This window comes from Oncorhynchus kisutch, linkage group LG22 (assembly GCF_002021735.2).
Source record: "Oncorhynchus kisutch isolate 150728-3 linkage group LG22, Okis_V2, whole genome shotgun sequence".
In the NCBI taxonomy this organism is placed as follows: domain Eukaryota; kingdom Metazoa; phylum Chordata; class Actinopteri; order Salmoniformes; family Salmonidae; genus Oncorhynchus; species Oncorhynchus kisutch.
In genome coordinates this window covers 42,015,564-42,040,127 of record NC_034195.2, presented here as the reverse complement: position 1 = coordinate 42,040,127, position 24,564 = coordinate 42,015,564, and the positions used below count along the sequence as shown (strand labels likewise).

Here is a 24,564-nt window from a genome sequence, read left to right as displayed (position 1 = left end):
TCTTTCAGAATTTAAAGGTGCAATCTGCAAGATTTAGGATAAAGCTGGCCAATTGTCATTTCATTTAATGACATACCCATTGAAAAATATAACTTAGAAATGCCTCATGAGCTCATGACTACAACTTGATTCAGGGGTGGATGGGGACCAGAAATCTGCCCTGGCATTTGTTTTCCTTAAAGCCCTTACACCAGCTCTTTTTTTTTAGATTATTACTCTCGTGATTCACAAAAATATATATTTTTTTTCAGACCAAGAATTCCAAAGGTTGAAAATGGGGATGGAGTCGTTGTTAGCGGCAAATGATGAGAAAGTATGTTTTAAAAACTCTGTTGAATAGTGTGTATATTGTGATATTTAGCTGATAATGCCCGATAAGCCGGTGTTTGGAGGATATGTTCGTTGAGGGTGAGCAAACCGTGCCAATATAGCCTCCAAACACCGGCTTCGAGGGCATTATCACTTTTAAACAGGTTACCAACATATTCAAATAATGATTGACATATTTTCATTAAAACTGTTATATTGAATAATTGATTCATACTATTTCATCCTTCCACAAGATATAGTTCCAACACAAATCTAGGGTTGCTACCCAAGCCGGCTGGTCGTTCGTTCTATTGGTTCAGTTGCCAGAGACACGACCCAGTCGTTCTTTAAATTCTATATCTATGGACTCGACCCAGTTGTTCGTTCTAAATGTTCCAGTGCCACACTGCCTGGCAATGTTCTTATCCCTTGCTAGCTAACCAACTACAGCTAACTTACAGTCACGTCAAACATAAAAAAGAATAACAACAGTAGCTGCATTTGCATTTGCATTTGTTTAAGCTGTTTTCTAGTGACATTTATTTGGATACATCCATAACAATGAGCTAATGAGGCGTGATTTTGCGTGGCATAAAAATGTGCTCTCTCGTTAGGACACTGTTGTTCAGAGGAACTAGCCAACAACACAGCTAACACAATCACTGGATTGCGCAGTCAGATGGAACAGAGTAAATAGGAATTTTAACGTCATCAATTTAGCCGGTGGTAACTTGTGGAATAGACACCGGCTGGAATGCGGTTTTAACCAATCAGCATTCAGGATGAGACCCACCATTGAATTAACATCGTAATTTGTTGACGTTGTACAAAGTGAAGGTATGTTATTGAAGTCCTCTCTATTTGTGTCAGGACCGTCACATAGAGGAGCTCACTATTCTCCTGAGACAGTACAGGAAGATGAAGGAGGTGATGGCCCTCGCACAAGGTAATACACACTCACTGCATATACACACTCACTGCATATACACACTCACTCTCAGAGGTAATAAACATTCAAGTATTTTTCAAACAAGCTTTGTAAATAATTCAAAGAATGTTGAAGATGGTATGCACTGAATGATAATGCTTAGGGGTCATAGCACTGCATTACCCCTGTGTGTGTGTGTGTTTAGTGACCAGTGAGAAGCTCCTTGTTGGGAGCAGTGAGGAGGAACTGAGTGGGAGTCTGAAGATGAGAGCTCTCACACATAAAGCTCATTCAGACATCATCCGTTCAGAGGTAAGAGACCACTACGTGCTCCTCCTCTGGGAACCACTAAACACAGTACTACTACAACCTGCATTTCTCAAGTACTCAGTGCTTGTGCCTGCCTACTCTTACATATTTTCATAGAATAGACCTAAAGCACTGAATAGTAGTACACCCCCATGCCTCTGCGCTCACATACCATGGCAGTGTATTAGCAGACTGTTCAGTGTGCATACCCAGTACCTTTTGGTCTAAAGTGTGTCCTCTGTGTGATCTCTCCCTACTCAGATGTCTTCCAGGTGCTCCTCTCCTCTGTTAAGGTCTTCCTCATCCTTCCAGAAAGAGCTGAACTCTAGGTAAGCAAACAAACAAAAAACACTGATTCAACACACATGGAGGAAGAATTCACTAACAGCCTTGTATTGTTGTTGCTGTTGTTAAAATGACATGTACTTAGGAGAGGGTGACCAAACGTGCATGAAGGGCATATGTAACCCTGGACACCCACACACTTGCAAGCACTTTCTCTCTCTCTCTCTCTCTCTCTCTCTCTCTCTCTCTCACACACACACACACACACACACACACACACACACACACACACACACACCTTTTGCTCCAGCCGTGCTCCCTCAAGTTTACTGTGTTCTACTGTACCTGTCCCTCTGCCACAGTATCCAGACCTCCCTGGAGACGTCCATGGTGATGGTCTCCCCGAGCGATGCTGGCTGCTTCCACAACGGACAATGGCAAGTAGAACTGAGGCTGCATGGGTGTGACAGCCAGGCTGCTCTTTGTTTTGGTTGTCTTTTAATTAGGGGCCCGCTAAAGTGGCTGTGAGTGACCCTGTCACTGTGATGTCCCCGCCTGGCACAAACAGCCCTCTCAGACCCCTTCTCCTGTAGAGCCCAGCCTGTCACATCACATTACCCACAATCCCTTCTGGGAGGTAGTGCCACAGACCACGAAGAGCACCAACTAAGAGTTTCCAACTCTCAATTCTACTGTACTGAACTCGTAACTCAAGTTAAAATACTTTACTCTTGTAGTGCAAGTTGGGTTTCAATGTTGTTGTTTTTCTCAATAGGTCCCAACCACAGATGCTTTCAAGCAGCCTGGAGGAGTTACAAAGCAGATCGTTACCAAAGGTTTCATGATTTTGCTGTGTTTTGATTGAACTTTAAGACTAATATATCCATGTTAGACATGCAGCATGTGCTTCATTTGTATTTGACCAAACACATTAGAAAACGTTATGCGTGTTCTAACAGCAATACATAACCAATACGCTTCTGATGGCTGTTAACCTAACAAAAAGTGATAAACACATAGTGCATTCTCACACTTTTGTTGTTTAGTTGATACTGTCAATACATCAGTCTACTAACAGTGTGTGTCTTCTCTTCATGCACGGTCCCCCTCCTGTAGCATGTAGTGGGTCAACCAGTTGAAGCGGTTTCAGAGGTATTTTCCACTGAATGATCTCTCCAGAGCTGCTAACCCTTAACCTCTCACAAGCTGACTTTATCCTGGCTGACCTGAACAGAGCCAAGGGTTGACCTGAAACTGTCAAATGTAGTAGCGATCATACTCTCAATGCCTCTAAGGCTTATGAAACTAGCCTTTTCTCTGTTGTTTCTTGAACACTTGTGACTCCAATGGCAATCCAATTGAATTTACAGTGATATTGTCATGAAAGGAAAAAATATCAATCTGATTCTTGTGATCTGTAATGTACAGTAGTAGCAGTTCAACTGAAATCAAATGTCAACAGATGCCATTTAATTTAATTTTGAATAGACTCGTGACTTGCCTGTATCCATGGTTCCCCCCCACTTACAGAATCGGCACATGGAAATGAACAAATATCAGACCCTACCAGGGAAGCTATCTCGACCTGACATGAATGGGGATCAAGAGCAGTATGCCACACCAGTCCAGCTGTCCCCTGACGATAGCGAGGACAGTGAGTTGAACCTAAGTAAGTTACATCTTAAAACACTGCTACTTGTGGTTTTTATCAAACATCCTACTAGAATGTTTCAAACAACAAATAACAAAATCTTCCTAGGGTCTATACTATAAATAATTATAAACGGGTTGGTTCAAGCCCTCAATGCTGATTGGCTGACAATAAAAAAACATTTATTTTGACTGCTCTAGTTACTTAGGTAACCAGTTTATATAGCAATAAGGCACCTTGGGGGTTTGTGATATATGGCCATTATACAGCGGCTAAGGGCTGTGTCCAGGCACTCCGCGTAGCGTTGTGCATAAGAACAGCCCTTAGCCGTAGTATATTGGCCATATAGCACACCCCCCCAGGCCTTATTGCTTAAATACACTTCTATGGCTTGTTACAACAATGGCACTGTTTCACTATTCTCTCATACTGTGGTTGGTTTGTATTGGGGCAGCTATTCTCTGCATTCTCTCTCACTCTGAACTAATCTTTCACTTGGTTTGCTGCTGTTCTGTTTCTCCTGTCCTCTTTTTTTGCTTTGCGTGGCTTTCTGTTTGTGTTATGGCTGAAGACCGCTGCAGGAGTGCCAGCGCTCCAGCTTTAGGTACCATGCTACTACTCTGGCAGAAGCCCCATGCATGTCAAAGCACCAAGCCTCTGTTTTCACTACGGATTAAAGTTGTGACTAAACTCCAGCCTGTGCTGGAGGGTGTAAGACCCTCAGTGAGTCAGAGAGAGGTGTCTCGGATTATGCCTGACCCTTTATTTCTCACATAAATGAATGGTGTTGCAGTGCACCCCTCCCAAAGCTGACTACCCTCAAAAGCAGGGCTACTTAGGCGATGTCATGTGCGGCGAGGGTTGCTTGCACAGACCTTGTCTGAACTGGCATAACCATCCACTGTAAACAACTATAGATGCAACATGATAACCCATTCACCTCAGGCTGTAATTTAATTTCCCTGTGTGAAATAGTTTTATTGAATATGCAAAAGAGGAATTGGTCTTCACAGATTTGAATTGGCATCCGCTAAGACAGCGTTTAAATTGCATTAAGCACTCTGTATAAACACTTTGTGACATCTGCGGATGTAAAAATTGCTTTATAAATACTGAAAATGTTGGAGCGCACAAACAATGTTAATGCTTTCCTGTTTCACTTCACACTGGGCTAACCTTTGGCATGATCTACTTGAAATGTGTGGGTCCTGCATAGACCTTAAATGTAGGCCCTAAAGAATGAAATAAACAATGTGTCCCTTAACCTTTGCATGACTTACTTTCATGAAGAGAACAGTAGGGAAATGATTGAAACAGTTTGAAATAGTAGTACAGTACTTATTTAACATAATCTCCTGCTCTCATAGGAAAGTCGGAGAGACTGGATGAGTCCACGCAGTCGGACCTGTCCCCCCTGTCGTCTGGAGTGGACTCAGGAAAGCAGTCTCCTGTCTCCCCAGAGAACAAGAAGAACCACCTGGGCATCAAGAAACTCTGGGGGAAGTGAGTACCTGTACAGAAGACACACACACGTACACAGGAAGGGCACACTGCTGAATATCTATTTAGAGTTATTAATTCAGGTACTAATGATACAACTCCAAATCCGTAAACACGGGCACCCTCATAGATGTCATCCTAAATAACTCACCCTCCAAATACACCTCTGCTGTTTTCAATCAAGATCTCAGCGATCATTGCCTGCATTCGCAATGGGTCAGCGGTCAAACGGCCTCCACTCATCACTGTCAAACGCTCCTTAAAACACTTCTGCGAACAGGCCTTTCTAATTGACCTGGCCGGGGTAACCTGGAATGACATTGACCTCATCCCATCAGTAGATGATGCCTGGCTATTCTTTAAAAGTGCCTTCCTCACCATCTTAAATAAGCATGCCCCATTCAATTTTTTTAAAACTAGGAATAGATATAGTCCTTGGTTCACTCCAGACCTGTCTGCCCTTGATCAGCACAAAAACATCCTGTGGCGTTCTGCATTAGCATCGAATAGCCCCCTGATATGCAACTTTTCAGGGAAGTTAGGAACAAATATACACAGGCAGTTAGGAAAGCTAAGGCTAGCTTTTTCAAACAAAAATTTGCATCCTGTAGTACTAACTCTAAAAAGTTCTGGGACACTGTAAAGTCCATGGAGAATAAGAGCACCTCCTCCCAGCTGCCCACTGCTCTGAGGCTAGGAAACACTGTCACCACCGATAAATCCATTATAATTGAGAATTTCAATAAGCATTTCTCTACGGCTGGCCATGCTTTCCAAAATCTGGACCCCTACAAATCAGCCGGGCTAGACAATCTGGACCCTCTCTTACTAAAATGATCTGCCGAAATTGGTGCAACTCCTATTACTAGCCTGTTCAACCTCTCTTTCGTATCGTCTGAGATTTCCAAAGATTAGAAAGCTGCTGCGGTCATCCCCCTCTTCAAAGGGGGAGACACTCTAGACCCAAACTGCTACAGACCTATATATATCCTACCCCGTCTTTCTAAGGTCTTCGAAAGCCAAGTTAACAAACAGATTACCGACCATTTCAAATCCCACCGTACCTTCTCCACTATGCAATCTGGTTTCAGAGCTGGTCATGGGTGCACCTCAGCCACCCTCAAGGTCCTAAACGACATCATAACGGCCATCGATAAGAGACATTACTGTGCAGCCGTATTCATCGACCTGGTCAAGGCTTTCGACCCTGTCAATCACCACATTCTTATTGGCAGACTCAACAGCCTTGGTTTCTCAAGTGATTGCCTCACCTGGTTTACCAACTACTTCTCTGATAGAGTCCAGTATGTCAAATCAGAGGGCCTGTTGTCCGGACCTCTGGCTGTCTCTATGGGGGTCCTTCAGGGTTCAATCCTCGGGCCGACTCTCTTCTCTGTATACATCAATGATGTTGCTCTTGCTGCTGGTGATTCTCTGGTACACCTCTACGCAGGCGACACCATTCTGTATACTTCTGGCCCCTCTTTGGACACTGTGTTAACTAACCTCCAGTAGAGCTTCAATGCCATAAAACTCTCCTTCCGTGGCCTCCAACTGCTCTTAAACGCAGGGGAAACTAAATGCATGCTTTTCAACCGCACCTGCTCACCTGTCCAGCATCACTACTCTGGACGGCTCTGACTTAGAATACGTGGACAACTACAAATACCTAGGTGTCTGGTTAAATACCTAGGTGTCTGGTTAGACTGTAAACTCTCCTTCCAGACTCACAAGCATCTCCAATCCAAAATTCAAACTAGAAATGGCTTCCAATTTCGCAGCAAAGCATCCTTCACTCATGCTGCCTAACATACCCTCGTAAAACTGACCATCCTACCGATCCTCGACTTCGGTGATGTCATCTATAAAATAGCCTCCAACACTCTACTCATCAAACTGGATGCAGTCTATCACAGTGCCATCCGTTTTGTCACCAAAGCCCCATACACTACCCACCATTGCGACCTGTACGCTCTCGTTGGTTGGCCCTCGCTTTATACGCGTCGCCAAACCCACTGGCTACAGGTTATCTACAAGTCTCTGCTAGGTAAAGCCCCGCCTTATCTCAGCTCACTGGTTATCATAGCAGCACCCACTCGTAGCACGCGCTCCAGCAGGTATATCTCACTGGTCACCCCCAAAGCCAATTCCTCCTTTGGTTGTCTTTCCTTCCAGTTCTCTGCTGCCAATGACTGGAACGAACTGCAAAAATCTCTGAAGCTGGAGACTCATATCTCCCTCACTAGCTTTAAGCACCAGTTGTCAGAGCAGCTCACAGATCACTGCACCTGTACATAGCCCATCTATCTAATTACCTCATCCCCATACAGTATTTATTTATTTATCTTGCTCCTTTGCACCTCAGTCTACTTGCACATTCATCTTCTGCACATCTACCATTCCAGTGTTTAATTGCTATATTGTAATTACTTCGCCACCATGACCTATTTATTGCCTTAACTCTTACCTAATTTGCACTCACTGTATATAGACTTTTTGTTTTCTTTTGTTCTACTATATTATTGACAGTATGTTTTGTTTATTCCATGTGTAACTCTGTGTTGTTGTATGTGTTGAATTGCTATGCTTTATCTTGGCCAGGTAGCAGTTGCAAATGAGAACTTGTTCTCAACTAGGCTACCTGGTTAAATAAAGGTGAAATAAATAAATAAAATGAAGAAAATGGCAGATATCTGATACAAGTCATCCTGGGTAGAGGAGGTGGCCTTGCAAAGGTACTGTGTAATTCTTAGTGAATGACTAATTATGTATTCTATCTCCTCTACCCTAGGATTCGGAGGACCCAGTCTGGCACCCTGCAGAGAGAGGACCTTGAGCCTGGAGAGTTTAAGAGGGGGGGACTGAGAGCCACCGCCAGCCCTCGTCTTGCCCGGACTGGAGAGACATTGACGTCTGTGTGGTATGGGACAGACAGTATCACAAAATACATGTATACAGTGTATCATGTGACAAATGTGCATGTGACAGAGAATATAGAAAAAAGCCAAAGCATTTACATTTAGTCATTTGGCAGACTCTCTTTTCCAGAGTGACTTACAGTTAGTAAAAATATTCCAGTCTTGATGATCCAATTGTCTCTCCTCTCTTGCAGGGATTTGAAGACACCCTTCTCCAAGTGGACTCCGGAGCAGGTCTGTTGCTGGCTAGAGGAGAGTGGGCTGGACCAGTATGTGATTCTGGCCCAACATTGGGCCAACAGTGGGCAGACCCTCCTCTCCGCCTCACCACAGGACTTAGAGAAGGTATAGTCAAAAAAATTACCCAGCTTACATATTTTGGTTTACAGAACATTGTTGGAAAGTTATTTGTCAAGTAAGCAAAGGAGATCCTTCAGGGAACATCATTGTTTGGACGCAAAGGGGATCATTCGGGGAACATCGTTGTTTGGACGCAAAGGAGATAATTTGGGGAACATCGTTGTTTGGACGCAAAGGAGATCATTCGGGGAACGTAGTTGTTTGGATGCAAATGAGATCCTTCAGGGAACGTAGTTGTTTGGATGCAAATGAGATCCTTCAGGGAACGTCGTTGTTTGGATGCAAATGAGATCCTCCAGGGAACATCACTGTTTGGACGCGAAGGGGATCCTTCAGGGAACGTAGTTGTTTGGATGCAAATGAGATCCTTCAGGGAACATCACTGTTTGGACGCGAAGGGGATCCTTCATGGAACATAGTTGTTTGGACGCAAAGGAGATCCTTCAGGGAACGTCGTTGTTTGGACGCAAATTGGATCCTTCAGGGAACGTAGTTGTTTGGATGTAAAGGAGATCCTCCAGGAAACATCATTGTTTGGACACAAAGGAGATCGTTCAGGGAACGTCGTTGTTTGGATGCATTATTCTTATCTGTCTAGTTTTCAAGAAGCCATTTCGTTCCTCCTTTCATGTCCTCATGTTGCTGGACTTTTGTCTTTGTTGGTTTTAGCAAGTTTGGAGCTATATTTCACATGGAGCTTCACTCATTGTTTGTATTTTACAGGTTCCCGCACCAAATGTCATACCAATGTACGCAGGACAAACTCTTTTGTTTGGATCTTAATCACAATTGTAAAATAGTGTGCAAAGTGATTCCAAATCTAGTCATTTCCAAACCAGTCATTTCCAGCACTCATCTTGTAGAAAGGGATTGTGTTCATAACCTGGATTAATCGTAATCTTAATCTTGGTATCAGGAAATGGGGATTAAGAATCCACTGCACAGGAAGAAGTTACAGTTGGCCCTCAAGTCCTTCAGCACCAAAACGACTGAGAAATCCTCTGAACTGGACCACATCTGGGTCACACGTATGTATCAGGACACGGTAGAGGTCATCAACATATTGACTCAACATGTATTCTGTATAATCAATCTGGCAAAATTGGTTGTCATGTTGTTTGTCCTCAAAGGTTGGCTTGATGACATTGGTTTACCTCAATACAAGAGTCAGTTTCACGAGGGAAGAGTAGACGGCAGAATGATTCAGTACTTGACAGTGGTAAATACATTCATTGGTTTTCATTGTAGTTTTACTAGTTTTTGTCTCAGTCTCAAGGGACCTCCTTTTTAAATACAGCTTAAATAAATAAATAAATACAAATTAAGCAAACGTGAAAGACTTGTTTCCCTCAGAATGACCTCTTGTTCCTGAAAGTGACCAGTCAGCTCCATCATCTCAGTGTGAAGTGTGCTATCCACGTCCTCCACGTCAACAAGTTCAACCCCAACTGCCTGAAGAGAAGACCTGGAGATGAGGTGAGATGTGTGTGCACGTTTATAGGAGGTTTTCTGTTTACACAATATATACAGTTGAAGTCGGAAGTTTACATACACCTTAGCCAAATACATTTAAACTCAGTTTTTCACAATTCCTGACATTTAATCCTAGTAAAAATTCCCTGTCTTAGGTCAGTTACCACTTTATTTTAAGAATGTGAAATGTTAGAATAATAGTAGAGAGAAGGATTTATTTCAGCTTTTATTTATTTCATCACATTCAGAAGATTACATACACTCAATTAGTATTTGGTAGCATTGCCTTTAAATTGTTTAACTTGGGTAAAACATTTCTTGGCCCATTCCTCCTGACAGAGCTGGTGTACCTGAGTCAGGTTTGTCAGCCACCTTGCTCGCACACACATTTTCAGTTCTGCCCACAAATTTTCTAAAGGATGAGGTCAGGTCTTTGTGATGGTCACTCCAATACCTTGACTTTGTTGTCCTTAAGCCATTTTTCTACAATTTTGGAAGTATGCTTGGGGTTATTGTTCATTTGGAAGACCCATTTGCGACCAAGCTTTAACTTCCTGACTGATGTCTTGAGATGTTGAGTCAATATATCCCTATAATTTTCCCATCCTCATGATGCCATCTATTTTGTGAAGTGCACCAGTCCCTCCTGCAGCAAGCACACCCCCACAACATGATGCTGCCACCCCCGTTCATCACGGTTGGGATGGTGTTCTTCGGCTTGCAAGCCGCCCCCTTTTTCTTTCAAACATAACGATGGTCATTATTGCCAAATAGTTTTATTTTAGTTTCATTAGACCAGAGGACATTTCTCAAAAAAGTATGAACTTTGTCCCCATTTACATTTGTAAACCTTACTTGCTGAGTGGCCTTTCAGGTTATGTCGATATAGGACTCGTTTGACTGTGGATATAGCATTTTCACAAGGTCCTTTGCTGTTGTTCTGGGATTGATTTGCACTTCTCGTACTAAAGTACATTCATCTCTAGGAGACCGAACGCGTCTCCTTCCTGAGCGGTATGACGGCTGCGTGGTCCCAAGGTGTTTATACTTGCGTACTATTGTTTGTAGAGATGAACGTGGTACCTTCAGGCATTTGGAAATTGCTCCCAAGGATGAACTAGACTTGTGGAGGCCTACAATTTTTCAGTTCTTGGCTGATTTCTTTTCATTTTGCCATGATGTCAAGCAAAGAGGTACTGCGTTTGAAGGTAGGCCTTGAAATACATACACAGGTGCACCTCCAGTTGACTCAAATTATGTAAATTAGCCTATTAGAAGCTTCTAAAGCCATGACATAATTTTCTGGAATTTTCCAAGCTGTTTAAAGGCACAATCAACTTAGTGTATGTAAACTTCTGACCCACTGGAATTGTATTACAGTGAGTTATAAGTGAAATAATCTGTCTGTAAACAATTGTTGGAAAAATGACTTGTGTGCACAAGGTAGATGTCCTAACCGACTTGCCAAAACTATAGTAACAAGAAATTTGTGGAGTGGTTGAAAAACAAGTTTTAATGACTCCAACCTAAGTGTATGTAAACTTCCAACTTCAACTGTAGCTGTGACAATATAGGTCAAATGAAGATCCTACATCTTTAGTTGTGTTTTCTCATACATGTTTCATATTTCCTGCTAGAACAAGACTTCTCCCTCGGAGGTGGTTCAGTGGTCGAACCACAGGGTGATGGAGTGGCTTCGCTCAGTGGACCTGGCGGAATACGCACCCAACCTGAGGGGCAGCGGGGTGCACGGGGGCCTCATCGTAAGTAACCTGAGGGGCAACGGGGTGCACGGGGGCCTCATCGTAAGTAACCTGAGGGGCAACGGGGTGCACGGGGGCCTCATCATAAGTAACCTGAGGGGCAGCTGGGTGCACGGGGGCCTCATCGTAAGTAACCTGAGGGGCAACGGGGTGCACGGGGGCCTCATCGTAAGTAACCTGAGGGGCAACGGGGTGCACGGGGGCCTCATCATAAGTAACCTGAGGGGCAGCTGGGTGCACGGGGGCCTCATCGTAAGTAACCTGAGGGGCAACGGGGTGCACGGGGGCCTCATCGTAAGTAACCTGAGGGGCAGCGGGTGCACGGGGGCCTCATCGTAAGTAACCTGAGGGGCAGCGGGTGCACGGGGGCCTCATCGTAAGTAACCTGAGGGGCAGCGGGGTGCACGGGGGCCTCATCGTAAATAAACACCCCACATGACTGAATCAGCCCCTTCTTATACCTTTCTACTATATATCAGCTCAGGTACATTTGGATACAGTCAGACATACAGTTCAAGACTGCCTTAGCCAAGTTTATTTTTAATTATTATCTTTTACCAATTCATTCCATCTCAGTTTTCTGTGTAATTGTCTGTATGTAGCATGTATCTTCCTCTGAATCTTCTCTAATGACCCCTAGATTCTGGAGCCTCGTTTTAACTCAGATACCCTGGCCATGCTGCTGAACATCCCCCCTCAGAAGACCCTGCTGCGACGTCACCTGGCCACCAACTTTAACATGCTGGTGGGCTCCCAGGCTCAGCAGGAGAAGAGGGAGTTCATGGAGTCTTTAGGCTATGCTCCGCTCAGCACCACAGCCAAAGTCAGGGTAAGAGATGACAGTACTGTACTGTAGAACGCCTAGGGCTGAACCACCACCCTGTTAGGAGCCCTCTTTTTTTCGTTCTTCCTCTCACTCTCCTCTTTCCCTCTCCCACTCTCTCTCTCCCCCTCCTCCCTCTCTCTGCCCCCCACTCTCTCCTCTCTCTCTCTCTCTCTCTCTCTCCTCTCTCTCTCTCTCTCTCTCTCTCTCTCTCTCTCTCTCTCTCTCTCTCCTCTTTCTCTCTCTCTCCTCTTTCTCTCTCTCTCCTCTTTCTCTCTCTCTCTCTCTCTCTCTCTCTCTCTCTCCTCTTTCTCTCTCTCACCGCTCTCTCTCTCCTCTTTCTCTCTCTCACTGCTCTCTCTCTCCTCTTTCTCTCTCTCTCTCTCTCTCTCTCTCTCTCTTTCTCTCTCTAACCTCCTCCCCTTCCTCATCTCTTTAGAGAGACAGACAACACCTTCATCCTCAGTGTGATACCACCTAGCAGCTTTGCGTGCAGCAGGCTTTTGTAGCACCAGCTCATGTCTAAGACTCACCACTTTGTTAAGGCTAGCAGAAAATGTGCTGAGGAAAATTTTGCGATAGCATAATGTACTTAGTCAGCACAATTAGGCTTAAAAGACCCTTTTATAGCAACACTGCCCATTTTTGTACGGTGTTTAGAAATCTATTCACTGATGATGGTTAAAGAGCTAGAATAGAAGTGACACATAGCTTTATCTCAGTCTGTTCATAAACCATGTTCTCTCTGTGCTATCTCCTGTTCAGCCAAAGAAGTTGGGCTTCTCAAACTTTGGCCACCTGAGGAAGAAGAGGTGTGACGAGTCAACAGACTACATTTGCCCCCTGGAGGCGGCCCAGGTTCAGGCGGTGCTGAACGGGGCCCACCGGCCCTACTCCGGCTTCAGGGGCCTCAGCCCCATCCTAGACAGAGACCCAGACAGACGGCAGCAGGTGGGGCCAAACAGCTGATGATGTCAAACTACTGTACCTACCTACCCATCACTACTCAGCTTGCAGCCAATAACCCCACCTCTTCCTGCCATGCCTATCCAACTCACCCCAGCACACTCACCTCCACACCCCTTATGTGCCATCATCTAACAATCAACCCCAGCCTCAGGCATGAGCTGCACTCTGGACACTTAAGAGTGGATGGTGAGTGGGAGAGCTCACCGCTCCTATGTTCTCGGGGGATTCACAAGCCTAGCTGTGATCTATCACCTCACCCCTTTAATGCAGTAGGATAATGCTACTATTGTAAACAATATTGTGCATCATTTTAATGATCATTTTAACACCTGTATTTGAGATTCACATAAGGGTATTCATCCATTGTTTTTAAATATATTCCTAACCAGTAGAAAGTAATGTTGCTGTTTGTCAGACAGTTATGGAATGAACTTGTGCAATATTTGCATATGGAGGAATGCATTTCACATATTTATGTTGGTAAATAAATTGAAAGAAGTGCAATGAGATTTTATAGCTGTGCACATTTTGATGGATTCCAGATTGTGATTACGCACTGTTATTTTCATATATGACTGTTATGATATTTTTATAGTTAAAGATAACGCTTCAATCAAAGAATCCCTCGTTGTCATTAATTGTAAATAGCATTATCCAAATCCATCAATAAAAATCGCAAGTGTGATAAGTGTTTTATTCTTCTTGATAAATTATATTCAATCTTTATACAAAGTATGCTTTTCTCATTCGAGAAGGAGACAGTAGCCTTGTCTCCATTTTATGATGAAAGGATGCTGATTTTAAGGAAACTTGAATCAAAGAGACACTTGTAATGAAATACATTGTGCAGTGCAGAGACATCAGCATGCATCATAAATTAACCATTAGCATCACTAACTGGCTCATCAATTCTTCTGATCATCATGATTGACCCATTATATGCACAATGGAGTAGTGCATATTGGAGCACCTTGAGTGGTACATCTTTATCATAAATCCATAATGGCCACGTTCTAGGCTGACTACACTGCAGACACCTGCCTGATCTCACAACACCTGGATATGTATCTAAATTACATATCAGCTAATCACATCATATAGCAGTCTGATACCCGACTGCACAGTTGATGACATGGCAAGTAATCATTGGTTTATGCAATGCAACGACTGCACTGTAGTTGGCATGGAATGTGACCTATGACTTGAACAGTGGTGCTTGGTCAGCAGCTAGATCCTTCTACCCTGCCATCCATCATGCATGGGACTAAACAAAGCACTGTGTGTTATGTCATTGATGACCTGGCCTGTCAGTAGTAAAAGTAGCTCTAGGACTAGGGGCTCTATTCAATCCATATCGCGGAAAATTAGCCTTACTGCATTCACAAGAAATGCTGCATATGTCAGCTTAATCGGAAATGAACTTCAACGATACAGTTTGAATGGAGCCCCTAGGTGTTGTGTTTGATGAAAGGCCTGACTTTGCAGATGGCGGTGACAGAGGGGCCTGTGCTGCAGATAGAAGCTCTGTCTGAGGGAATTAACCAACTCACGGTAAGTAGCTCCTCGGTCAGTCTCGTTCAACAAGCTTTTAATATGTTTAATTAAATAACCAGATAACAAAGTCTTTCCTTTGAAGCTGTTGTGTTTGACTTCTCTCCTCAATGCTGTGGTACTATGCTGTTATTATATTTGCTGACAGCAGGCGTTGCAACTGAACAAACAGGCTTCAACAAATAGATTTTGAATTGACTTTGTTGGGACATTAGCCTTAAGCCTTTAACTGACAAACATTGCAGCATAACACTCCCTGCTAACCCCAGCCCCTGGCCCTTCTTGCTTTCAGTATTTGCTTAGCCGAGATGAGGTTCTGAAGGAGATGAGACGCCCTCAAACAGCACTAGTCTGAGAGGATGCCACGCTGGCCACGCTAACCAACACAGCCAATCAACCAAGGGAAAGCGCGGCCTCATACCAACCCAAACTCAACGTAGGGTGCTTTACCAGCAACCTCAACTGGCACTTATCTCATCATAATACAGGACTATAATGAACACTACTTCTGTATTAGTGACAGAAACACAATGAACGTTGAAGCCATTGTCTTACGTGTGTCATTGGAGTGTAGCTCTTTCAAACTTAATAGTGTATGTACTTTGTATTTTTGGTGAAAAGTATAGGCCTACCGCAAGCCACTTAAACATGTATTAAAGTGTTCTTTTCCCTACGTAATCTATTTCCCTGTAATATTGTACAATATATGTACATATCATATTTTACAACTTGTTTGTTACGTATACTGAACAAACATATAAACACAACATGCAACAATTTCAAAGATTTTACTGAGTTACAGTTCATATAACATCAGCACACGTGACCTGCGGTTGTTAGGTCGGTTGGATCTACTGCCAAATTCTCTAAAACAACATTGGAGGCGGCTTACGGTAGAGAAATGAACATTCAAATTATCTGGCAACAGCTCTGTGGGACATTCCTGCAGGCAGCATGCCAATTGCATGCTCCCTCTAAACTTGAGACATCTGTGACGTGTTGTGTGACAAAAGTGGCCATATATTGTCCCCAGCACAATGTGCACCTGTGTAATGATCAATCTGTTTAATCAGCTTCTTGATATGTCACACCTGTCAGGTGGATGAATTATCATGACAAAGGAGAAATGCTCACTAACAGGGATGTAAACAAATTTGTGCTCAACATTTGAGAGAAATAAGCTTTTTGTGGCTATGGAACATTTCTGGGATCTTTTATTTCTGCTCATGGAACATGGGACCAACACTTTGCATGTTACGTTTCTATTTTTGTTCAGTATATGTTTTCAAAGTTACCTGGACATATCCCTGATTAAAATAAGGCACTAGGTCATACTGGAAACAAACACACCCAACACTTAATACAGCTCATTTGTATTAGAACAATAAGAAACAGGTTTTTCCATGTTTCCACACATAATTGGCATATATTTGCATAGGCAGATGTAGTCTCTGTGGTACGTCCCTATAACAAGTCACCAGACCAGAGGATCCCTTCTGTGAGAGAGCAAACACTAAGGGAAGCCTGCTCTCTAAGAGTTCGGTAACCCAGTGTACTGTCCAAAGCCAAGTATAACCTGTATGAGGATCCTTCTGCTGGTTGTTCATCTGCTTCAATCCAGCACATCCTAATATCTCACTAGGGTTCCAGAGAGGAGAGAGGGGCTGGAGCTGTTCCAAACATCAAAGGCAGACCCATACTGGTGAGTTTTCATTTAATTTTATATGACTTTTTTACCAATCTGGAGCAAACACAGTACAATCCAAATATGTTTGTAGTTTCAAAGTTTCTAAGGTTTGGGTTCCATTAGGGTTATGTACCTTCAACCCCTGTTATTACACAAGTATAATTTTGTAACTTTTATGTAAATTATCATTTCTACAACAATAAATTATACTGTTGTTATCACATGTTCAGGTTATAAGGGAAACCACCCTCTGACCTAGTCCTGTAGACATGGGGAAGATAGAGAGCAAACAACCAGCCCCGGACATACCCAAGAAAATCTCAACCTGGTGGGAGAGGCTACAGAAGAAGCCACCAGCTCCAAACATGACCATTCCAAACATGAACTTTAACTTCCCAACCCTGTGGGGAAGGAGAGAGAGCAAGCTACCAGACCCAGACATACCCAGTATATTCTCCACTCTGTGGAGAACCCCCAACAACCCCAACGATTTTGTCCCTCTATTCACCGACTGTGTGGGGATAGCTGCAGCTAGGACCCAGGAGTACCTCCTGTTCCTGGACCCAGAGGACAAGTTCCAGCCTAGCCCGTCAGCCCTCAATGATATCTTTCTAATGACCTACATCACCCAGAGCAGCCACCTCCACATGACCGACTCCTTCAACTGCACCACCATGACCAAGCAGCAGCGCATCCTCCTTGGTGCTGACTGGGTGTGGGCTGTGCTGGAGAGGCCCACCAAGAACCCCCGCATCCAGATCGCCGTGCAGATCCTGCACCTGCCCGAGAGGGGGGGAGGGCCAGCCGAGGACATCCCCCCGGAGGTATACACTGAATCCATGCAGATGGCCAAGATGGAGTCTGCTCATAAGAACAAGGCAGAGAGGATGGTAGATTTCTGTGCCTCCATCGGTAATGACTGCTACGCCCTCTTTCTCCTCTTCGGCCGCAAGGGCGACCCGGGTAACATCTACGGAGTGCTGAGCAACAACTTTCACGCTGCTATAGGGAAGACTAAGATCAACCGTGCACTCATTGAGAATTTCTTTAAAGGATCCAGGTACTTACACACACCCACTGGAATGCTACAGGCTATTGTCACCAAGAGAGATTCTGACCCTTTAACTTTGCTCATCAAGTTTACCTGACCAGTGTGATCGATGACAGAGCAGCCATATGGGACCTTTCAGATTACTCTGTTAACTGTAGTGTTTCACATGGGAGGATGGACTGTTGTGATTGGTGGGTTTATGCTTGCCTGGGACTTGGGGACCGAGTGTGCTGAAATTGGCCTGTGTCCATATCTCGTTTGTGGACTACTGACCCATGCCTGCTGACAGCTGCTCACACCCCTGTGGTTAGTATTTCTGTTAGAGCTCTATTCAATCAGATCCGCTTTAGCCGACATCCACATAGCGGTTCTTTTGGCAGTGTCGGAGATTAAACTGCGTTAGAGCTGTCAAATCCAAAAGCGGCTCCTGACATTATACCGAAAGCGAACATTGCTATTGGCTGCGCAGAGTCACATTAACAGAAATCCCACGCAGCCTTGTTTACAAGTTGGAACACTGGAATGTGAGATGGAATCTACATCTCCATTAAGATGATAGAAACCCTCATTATTTAGTTGAATGATTTTCAATTTGAGCATCATTATTTCTACATAGCCTACACTTTCTCCTTCTGAACTTCTAACGAAAGTGGGACGGGTGGGGCTTTGTGACAAAGATCAAGAGCAGCTGCTCACCGATTTGACAGCTCCAATGCAGTTACACCTCCGACACAGCCAAAACATCAGCTATGCAGGTGTCGGTTATTGCCAGTTAACGCATGATCTGATTGAATCTAGGCCTTAATGGACTTAACACTTCACTGGCATTGCACTTATGTGGAAATTCACACAAACGACCTGTCTGCTATCACTACTCATTGACATTAAAACCTCTGTACAGCTTATGTTGACATGGAAACTATGATTTGCCACAAAATATGTTTGTATTTTCAAGGATGGACTTTACGACTGAACACATTGTGATAGCTTCACCCAAAACCTAATTCTAAGATCATTTGATTAAGGTGGATTGTTCTCTTAAAGTTGAGTCAAAGTAGAAAATAACAGGATGGGGAGTTCAAAAATAAATTAATATATATTTCTGGATGTCTTGAGTTATCTTGTTTAGAAGAGGATTATTTATGTTGAGGATTATGCTCAGTGGTAAGTAGCATAATGTAAATGAAGGGATTTGTGTTTAAATATGCAGGTTTGCTAAGGCCTCATGTTATATATACACAGTGTGGTGCCGAGAATAATACTACTCTTTCTCCCCAATACCACAAAGACATCTGATTATGTGTAGAGATGGTTTTAATGAGTAATGAGATTCAACAAAACATCCAAATGCTTTAGATACAGTACAAAACATCCAAATGCTTTAGATACAGTACATAACATCCAAATGCTTTAGATACAGTACATAACATCCAAATGCTTTAGATACAGTACAAAACATCCAAAAGCTTTAGATACAGTACATAACATCCAAATGCTTTAGATACAGTACATAACATCCAAATGCTTTAGATACAGTACATAACATCCAAATGCTTTAGATACAGTACAAAACATCCAAATGCTTTAGATACAGTACAAAACATCCAAATGCTTTAGATACAGTACAAAACATCCAAATGCTTTAGATACAGTACATAATTAGAACAATTGTTACTAAAACAGTTGAAACATACTAAAAGCCAACTAACTTTTCACAGTATCTCACACAAAAAAGTTATTTGAATGTTCAACATGCAAATATGACATTTATTATTCAAAACGTTAGAGAATATCCTGTTGGTCTTGAAATGTAGGCTGTTACATTGTGTTCTACATACAGAATTCAATAGAACATATTGTCTTAAATATCCTGGTGCGTTTTAATGTATCTATGCCTAGTTGGAGGCCTGGGAGTTATCAGTATGTGAATGTGTTCTCTGTCTTGTAGCCCAGAATGGAGAGGTTGGGGCGGATGCAGGGTCATGGGGAGTGGGCCACACATGACAATGAGCACATCGTTGGACACCAGGGGAAGGTGCTCTTTCATCTCTTTCATCATATCAGCGTTCACAAACCCTGAGCTGTACTTCCAGTCTGTAATTAGAGGAAAACACAAGCTGAATTCAACTGTTTTTAATCAACAGATAAGGATCAGCCCTGCAGGCCAATTAAATGATCACACCCTGTTAGCGAAGATGTGTTTCATTTATGTGGAACTAACGGATGAGTGCCAGGATAGACAAATAGCTGGAGCCTCATTTGCATACTGTACCATATGAGGAAGCTACAGTATAGCTGACGGGTCACATGGCAAAACAGAATCTAAATAGAACGTTTAGATCATAGCGATGTCGGGATATGATTGGAGGGGGAAGGCTTTCCATTCATTCAGTTGACATCAGTAACAGACCAATTCAAAAGGGTTGCTGCAGGTGCACCTTTGGGGATTTTTTGGTTATTGTCTAGCAGTCAGTCAGTCAGTCCCTATGAAGGGTGTTATAATATGGTGACACAGCATGGTAGAAATGTTATTTTTTGCAGTCCAACACGAATGATACAATGGTATTAGCCCATGACAACCCTGTACCTTAATCTTTTTTATCATGGAATACTATGGTCTTACCCTGTGGAGGTCTGTCAATAGTGAACCACAAATTGAGTTGTTCAGAGTGACTCTTCAGCACCTTCTCTAGTTCCTCCCGCAGTAGAATATCCTTAGTCTGGGGGCAAGAGGCCATCATTAGAAGAAGGTTTACAATTGCTAGTGCTTCAACTAATACAGTGTGTCATTGAGTCTTGTTAAACCATACTAAAGGTGAGACATTGATCTTGGTTGTCTATCATCAGATCGTCTGTTGTACCTGTCGTATTCGGCGCATGTGACTAATACAATTTGATTTGATTTTGGATTTGATGATTGTCATTTAAGTTGTATTCATAACAAGCTCTGTGTCCACTTCATTGATAATCCACGGTGACGGTTTAATACTGTGTGGGATGTGACTCTTCCCTGTACGCCGGTGAGACTGACCTGGTTAGCAAATATGAGGGAGCACTTGGTGTCATCTGCAGGGTCTGCTGTAATACTGTGAATCAGCTGCAGCATGGAGGAAATCCCTGAAAAAGCACCCAGACATTTAAGCCAATTTGCAGTTGATGATGAACTTTCCCCAATTTATAAATAGTCCTACTAGTAAGTGCCAACTGTATTTTTTTAAATGACAATTCCAATGATGTCTGGACAGACTTTAGAGGTGGGTTGGCCTCCAGTCCAGTTCTAAATTGGTTTAGGACCTATTTAACTGGTCAAGAGTTTTTTCTCACCATTGGTGAACATAACTCAGAGAAAATAAATGTCACATATGGCGTTCCACAAGGTTTGATTTTGGGTCCTGTACTGTTCAGTTTATATACAGGGGTATGTTATCAGAAAGCACAACATTGATTTTCATATCACCAGAGGATTTTAGCTCCACAGATAAATAATTAGACTGTATTACTGATTTAAATACTTGGATGGCTCACAACTTCCTCCAGCTAAATCAAGTCAAGACCGAGGTAATTATTGTTGGATTCAAAACACAGAGAGAAAATCTAGCTGTAGATTTTAATTCATGGGCAATAAAGACAAAACACTTGTTAAAAAATCTTCGTGTTATTTTAGATTCTTAACTCAATTTCGAATCACACATTAGGAATGTGACCATCTTTTTACCACCTGAGGAACATTGCCAAGGTGTAGATGTTTCTCTTTCAGGCTGATGCAGAGAGACCCATCCATGCTTGTATTACAAGCAGGCTTGACTACAGTAATGCTCTCCTGTCTGGTCTACCCATGAAGTCATTGGTCAACTGTAAAACATACAGAATGCTGCAGCACGTGTACTGACCAAGACCAGACGGAGAGCACAGATTACACAGGTTTCATGGTCTCTGCACTGGCTGCCTGTGAGTTTTAGAATTAATTTTAAGATTCTTCTATTGTTTTGTTTTTTATCAATTCATGTCAGACATGCCTTTAAGTTATGTACTATACACAGTAGGTCCCTCAGGTCCTCTGGCACTGGCCTTTTAACGATCCCAAAGCCTGGACCAAGAGACATGGAGAGGCAGCCTTTTAACTATCCTAAAGCCTAGGACCAAGAGGCATGGAGAGGCAGCCTTTAACTATCCCAAAGCCTGGACCAAGAGGCATGGAGAGGCAGCCTTTTAACTATCCTAAAGCCTAGGACCAAGAGGCATGGAGAGGCAGCCTTTTAACTATCCCAAAGCCTAGGACCAAGAGGCATGGAGAGGCAGCCTTTAGTTACTATGCTCCCAGCCTCTGGAATAGCCTGCCAGAGAACCTGAGGGGGACCAAGAGGCATGGAGAGGCAGCCTTTAGTTACTATGCTCCCAGGCTCTGGAATAGCCTGCCAGAGAACCTGAGGGGGACCAAGAGGCATGGAGAGGCAGCCTTTAGTTACTATGCTCCCAGGCTCTGGAATAGCCTGCCAGAGAACCTGAGGGTGGCCGAAACTGTAGACATATTTGAAAAAACATTTTTGGTTTTACTTTTCCTTCGGGTGCTTTTTAGATGTTCAGTTTGTGTCATTCCTTTATATTGTATCTTATGTTTGTTGTGTAGTAAATATTTCAGCTTTTATTTTCATAGTTTTTTATTCGTTTTTTCCTGTAAAGCACATTGTGTTGCATTCCATGTCTGAAATGTGCCGTATAAATAAAGCTTGATTTGATTTGTTAGCAGGTGACCTAAAATCACACATCTAGCAAGTTAGACATCAATAAAGGGTATATTCAAGGAACCTCCAAAGAGGCTGAAGAAAAAAGTAATCTCTACAAATAATCTAAAGGACATCTGGAGATTACTATTCAACTACAAAAGACTACTCCTTTTTTTTCTCAAAGTAAGAACATCTACTCAAGAATTGACTACATTTACAGTATATTTCCCAAAATTCACTACATTTATTGGGTAAAGAAATCCATGACACAGTGATATTGGATCATTCTCCTGTATCATGCTTAATTACACCAACATAAAATATACTTTGTTCATTCTCCATATTCTGTCACAGAGTGCATCGTCAAGAAGCAAAATGTATTAAATACATAAACAAACAAAAGAACTTTACCAATGAGGACAGAGTAAAGCCTTCCCCTGACATCATTTGGGATGTTAAGGCATACATAAGGGGGATGATAATCTCATTCTCTGCAAAAGATACATCTGAGTCTTGTGTACAAGATGTGTACAAATTCTGAACTTAAGCAGGCATATGATATTTTAGATTGAAGAGAGCCAACAACTACAGGTTAAACTAAAATTAAACATACTATTTACTGGCAAATAAACCCAGTAAACACCTTGCATTCCTCACAAATGAATACATGCCAAACCAGTTATAGTTTTAATAGATAAGGATACAAATGCTTCAATTAGACAAAGCTATTCATTTCCATTTTTAAAGGCTTTTATGAAAATCTATATAAATCCAAATTAAACAGTTGGACTGATCTTGCAGCCTTAGACTCAACAACCCTGAAGCAACCCTGAAAAAAATCCCCCCCAAATAAATATTAGACAAAGCTTTCCCATAAAATTTTACTTAACATTCTGGGACAAAGTAGCGCTCCTAATTACTGAAATGATGACATACAGTGGGGCAAAAAAATATTCAGTCAGCCACCAATTGTGCAAGTTCTCCCACTTAAAAAGATGAGAGAGGCCTGTCATTTTCATCATAGGTACACTTCAACTATGACAGACAAAATGAGAAAAAAAATCCAGAAAATCATATTGTAGGATTTTGAATGAATTTATTTGCAAATTATGGTGGAAAATAAGTATTTGGTCAATAACAAAAGTTTATCTCAATACTTTGTTATATATCCTTTGTTAGCAATGACAGAGGTCAAACGTTTTTTGTAAGTCTTCACAAGATTTTCACACACTGTTGCTGGTATTTTGGCCCATTCCTCCATGCAGATCTCCTCTAGAGCAGTGATGTTTTGGGGCTGTTGCTGGGCAACGGACTTTCAACTCCCTCCAAAGATTTTCTATGGGGTTGAGATCTGGAGACTGGCTAGGCCACTCCAGGACCTTGAAATGCTTCTTACGAAGCCACTCCCTCGTTGCCTGGGCGGTGTGTTTGGGATCATTGTCATGCTGAAAGACCCAGCCACGTTTCATCTTCAATGCCCTTGCTGATGGAAGGAGGTTTTCACTCAAAATCTCATGATACATGGCCCCATTCATTCTTTCCTTTACACGGATCAGTCGTCCTGGTCCCTTTGCAGAAAAACAGCCCCAAAGCATGATGTTTCCACCCCCATGATTCACAGTAGGTATGGTGTTCTTTGGATGCAACTCAGCATTCTTTGTCCTCCAAACACGACGAGTTGAGTTTTTACCAAAAAGTTATATTTTGGTTTCATCTGACCATATGACATTCTCCCAATCTTCTTCTGGATCATCCAAATGCTCTCTAGCAAACTTCAGACGGGCCTGGATATGTACTGGCTTAAGCAGGGGGACACATCTGGCACTGCAGGATTTGAGTCCCTGGCGGCGTAGTGTGTTACTGATGGTAGGCTTTGTTACTTTGGTCCCAGCTCTCTGCAGGTCATTCACTAGGTCCCCCGTGTGGTTCTGGGATTTTTGCTCACCGTTCTTGTGATCATTTTGACCTCACGGGGTGAGATCTTGCGTGGAGCCCCAGATCAAGGGAGATTATCAGTGGTCTTGTATGTCTTCCATTTCCTAATAATTGCTCCCACAGTTGATTTCTTCAAACCAAGCTGCTTACCTATTGCAGATTCAGTCTTCCCAGCCTGGTGCAGGTCTACAATTTTGTTTCTGGTGTCCTTTGACAGCTCTATGGTCTTGGCCATAGTGGAGTTTGGAGTGTGACTGAGGTTGTGGACAGGTGTCTTTTATACTGATAACAAGTTCAAACAGGTGCCATTAATACAGGTAACGAGTGG

The 24,564-nt window shown here is 42.8% G+C and overlaps 3 protein-coding genes across 15 annotated transcripts in view; 2 read left to right on the top strand and 1 right to left on the bottom strand.

The window, feature by feature from the left end:
- Positions 1–15,623, top strand: part of ppfibp2b (PPFIA binding protein 2b) — an 87,122-nt gene extending 71,499 nt beyond the window's left edge. For 6 of the 12 annotated variants that reach the window (XM_031801065.1, XM_031801064.1, XM_031801061.1 and 3 more), the window contains 17 exons: positions 252–313; positions 1,180–1,255; positions 1,443–1,549; positions 1,808–1,875; positions 2,194–2,268; positions 2,607–2,667; positions 2,948–2,983; positions 3,362–3,500; positions 4,850–4,985; positions 7,774–7,902; positions 8,095–8,245; positions 9,177–9,288; positions 9,391–9,479; positions 9,614–9,736; positions 11,371–11,496; positions 12,137–12,325; positions 13,085–13,976. In XM_031801065.1, coding sequence (XP_031656925.1) covers positions 252–313; positions 1,180–1,255; positions 1,443–1,549; positions 1,808–1,875; positions 2,194–2,268; positions 2,607–2,667; positions 2,948–2,983; positions 3,362–3,500; positions 4,850–4,985; positions 7,774–7,902; positions 8,095–8,245; positions 9,177–9,288; positions 9,391–9,479; positions 9,614–9,736; positions 11,371–11,496; positions 12,137–12,325; positions 13,085–13,288 — 1,883 coding nt within the window. In that variant the 3' untranslated portion in view covers positions 13,289–13,976. Of the gene's footprint in view, positions 1–251; positions 314–1,179; positions 1,256–1,442; positions 1,550–1,807; positions 1,876–2,193; positions 2,269–2,606; positions 2,668–2,947; positions 2,984–3,361; positions 3,501–4,849; positions 4,986–7,773; positions 7,903–8,094; positions 8,246–9,176; positions 9,289–9,390; positions 9,480–9,613; positions 9,737–11,370; positions 11,497–12,136; positions 12,326–13,084; positions 13,977–14,773; positions 14,840–15,131 lie in introns of those variants that run through there. The other 6 variants (XM_031801063.1, XM_031801062.1, XM_031801069.1 and 3 more) reach the window with 3 other exon arrangements.
- On the top strand, positions 13,424–19,629 carry rep15 (RAB15 effector protein). Of its 2 annotated transcripts, XM_020457041.2 has the most exons (4): positions 13,424–13,474; positions 14,774–14,839; positions 15,132–16,541; positions 16,757–18,680. In XM_020457041.2, the coding sequence occupies exon 4, from the start codon at positions 16,796–16,798 to the stop codon at positions 17,672–17,674; it is 879 nt and encodes a 292-aa protein (XP_020312630.1). In that variant the 5' UTR covers positions 13,424–13,474; positions 14,774–14,839; positions 15,132–16,541; positions 16,757–16,795; the 3' UTR covers positions 17,675–18,680. The 2 variants fall into 2 exon arrangements, 1 of the variants encoding a protein (XP_020312630.1); XR_004204760.1 differs by lacking the exons at positions 13,424–13,474; positions 14,774–14,839; positions 15,132–16,541 and adding an exon at positions 19,526–19,629 and having other exon boundaries at positions 16,768–17,883.
- cyb5r2 (cytochrome b5 reductase 2) lies at positions 18,908–20,688 on the bottom strand. Its single transcript, XM_031801071.1, has 3 exons — positions 20,609–20,688; positions 20,201–20,297; positions 18,908–19,671 (listed from the first exon to the last, which is right to left on the bottom strand). The coding sequence occupies exons 1-3, from the start codon at positions 20,681–20,683 to the stop codon at positions 19,439–19,441; spliced, it is 405 nt and encodes a 134-aa protein (XP_031656931.1). The 5' UTR covers positions 20,684–20,688; the 3' UTR covers positions 18,908–19,438.
- Between the last annotated feature and the right edge of the window lie 3,876 nt (positions 20,689–24,564).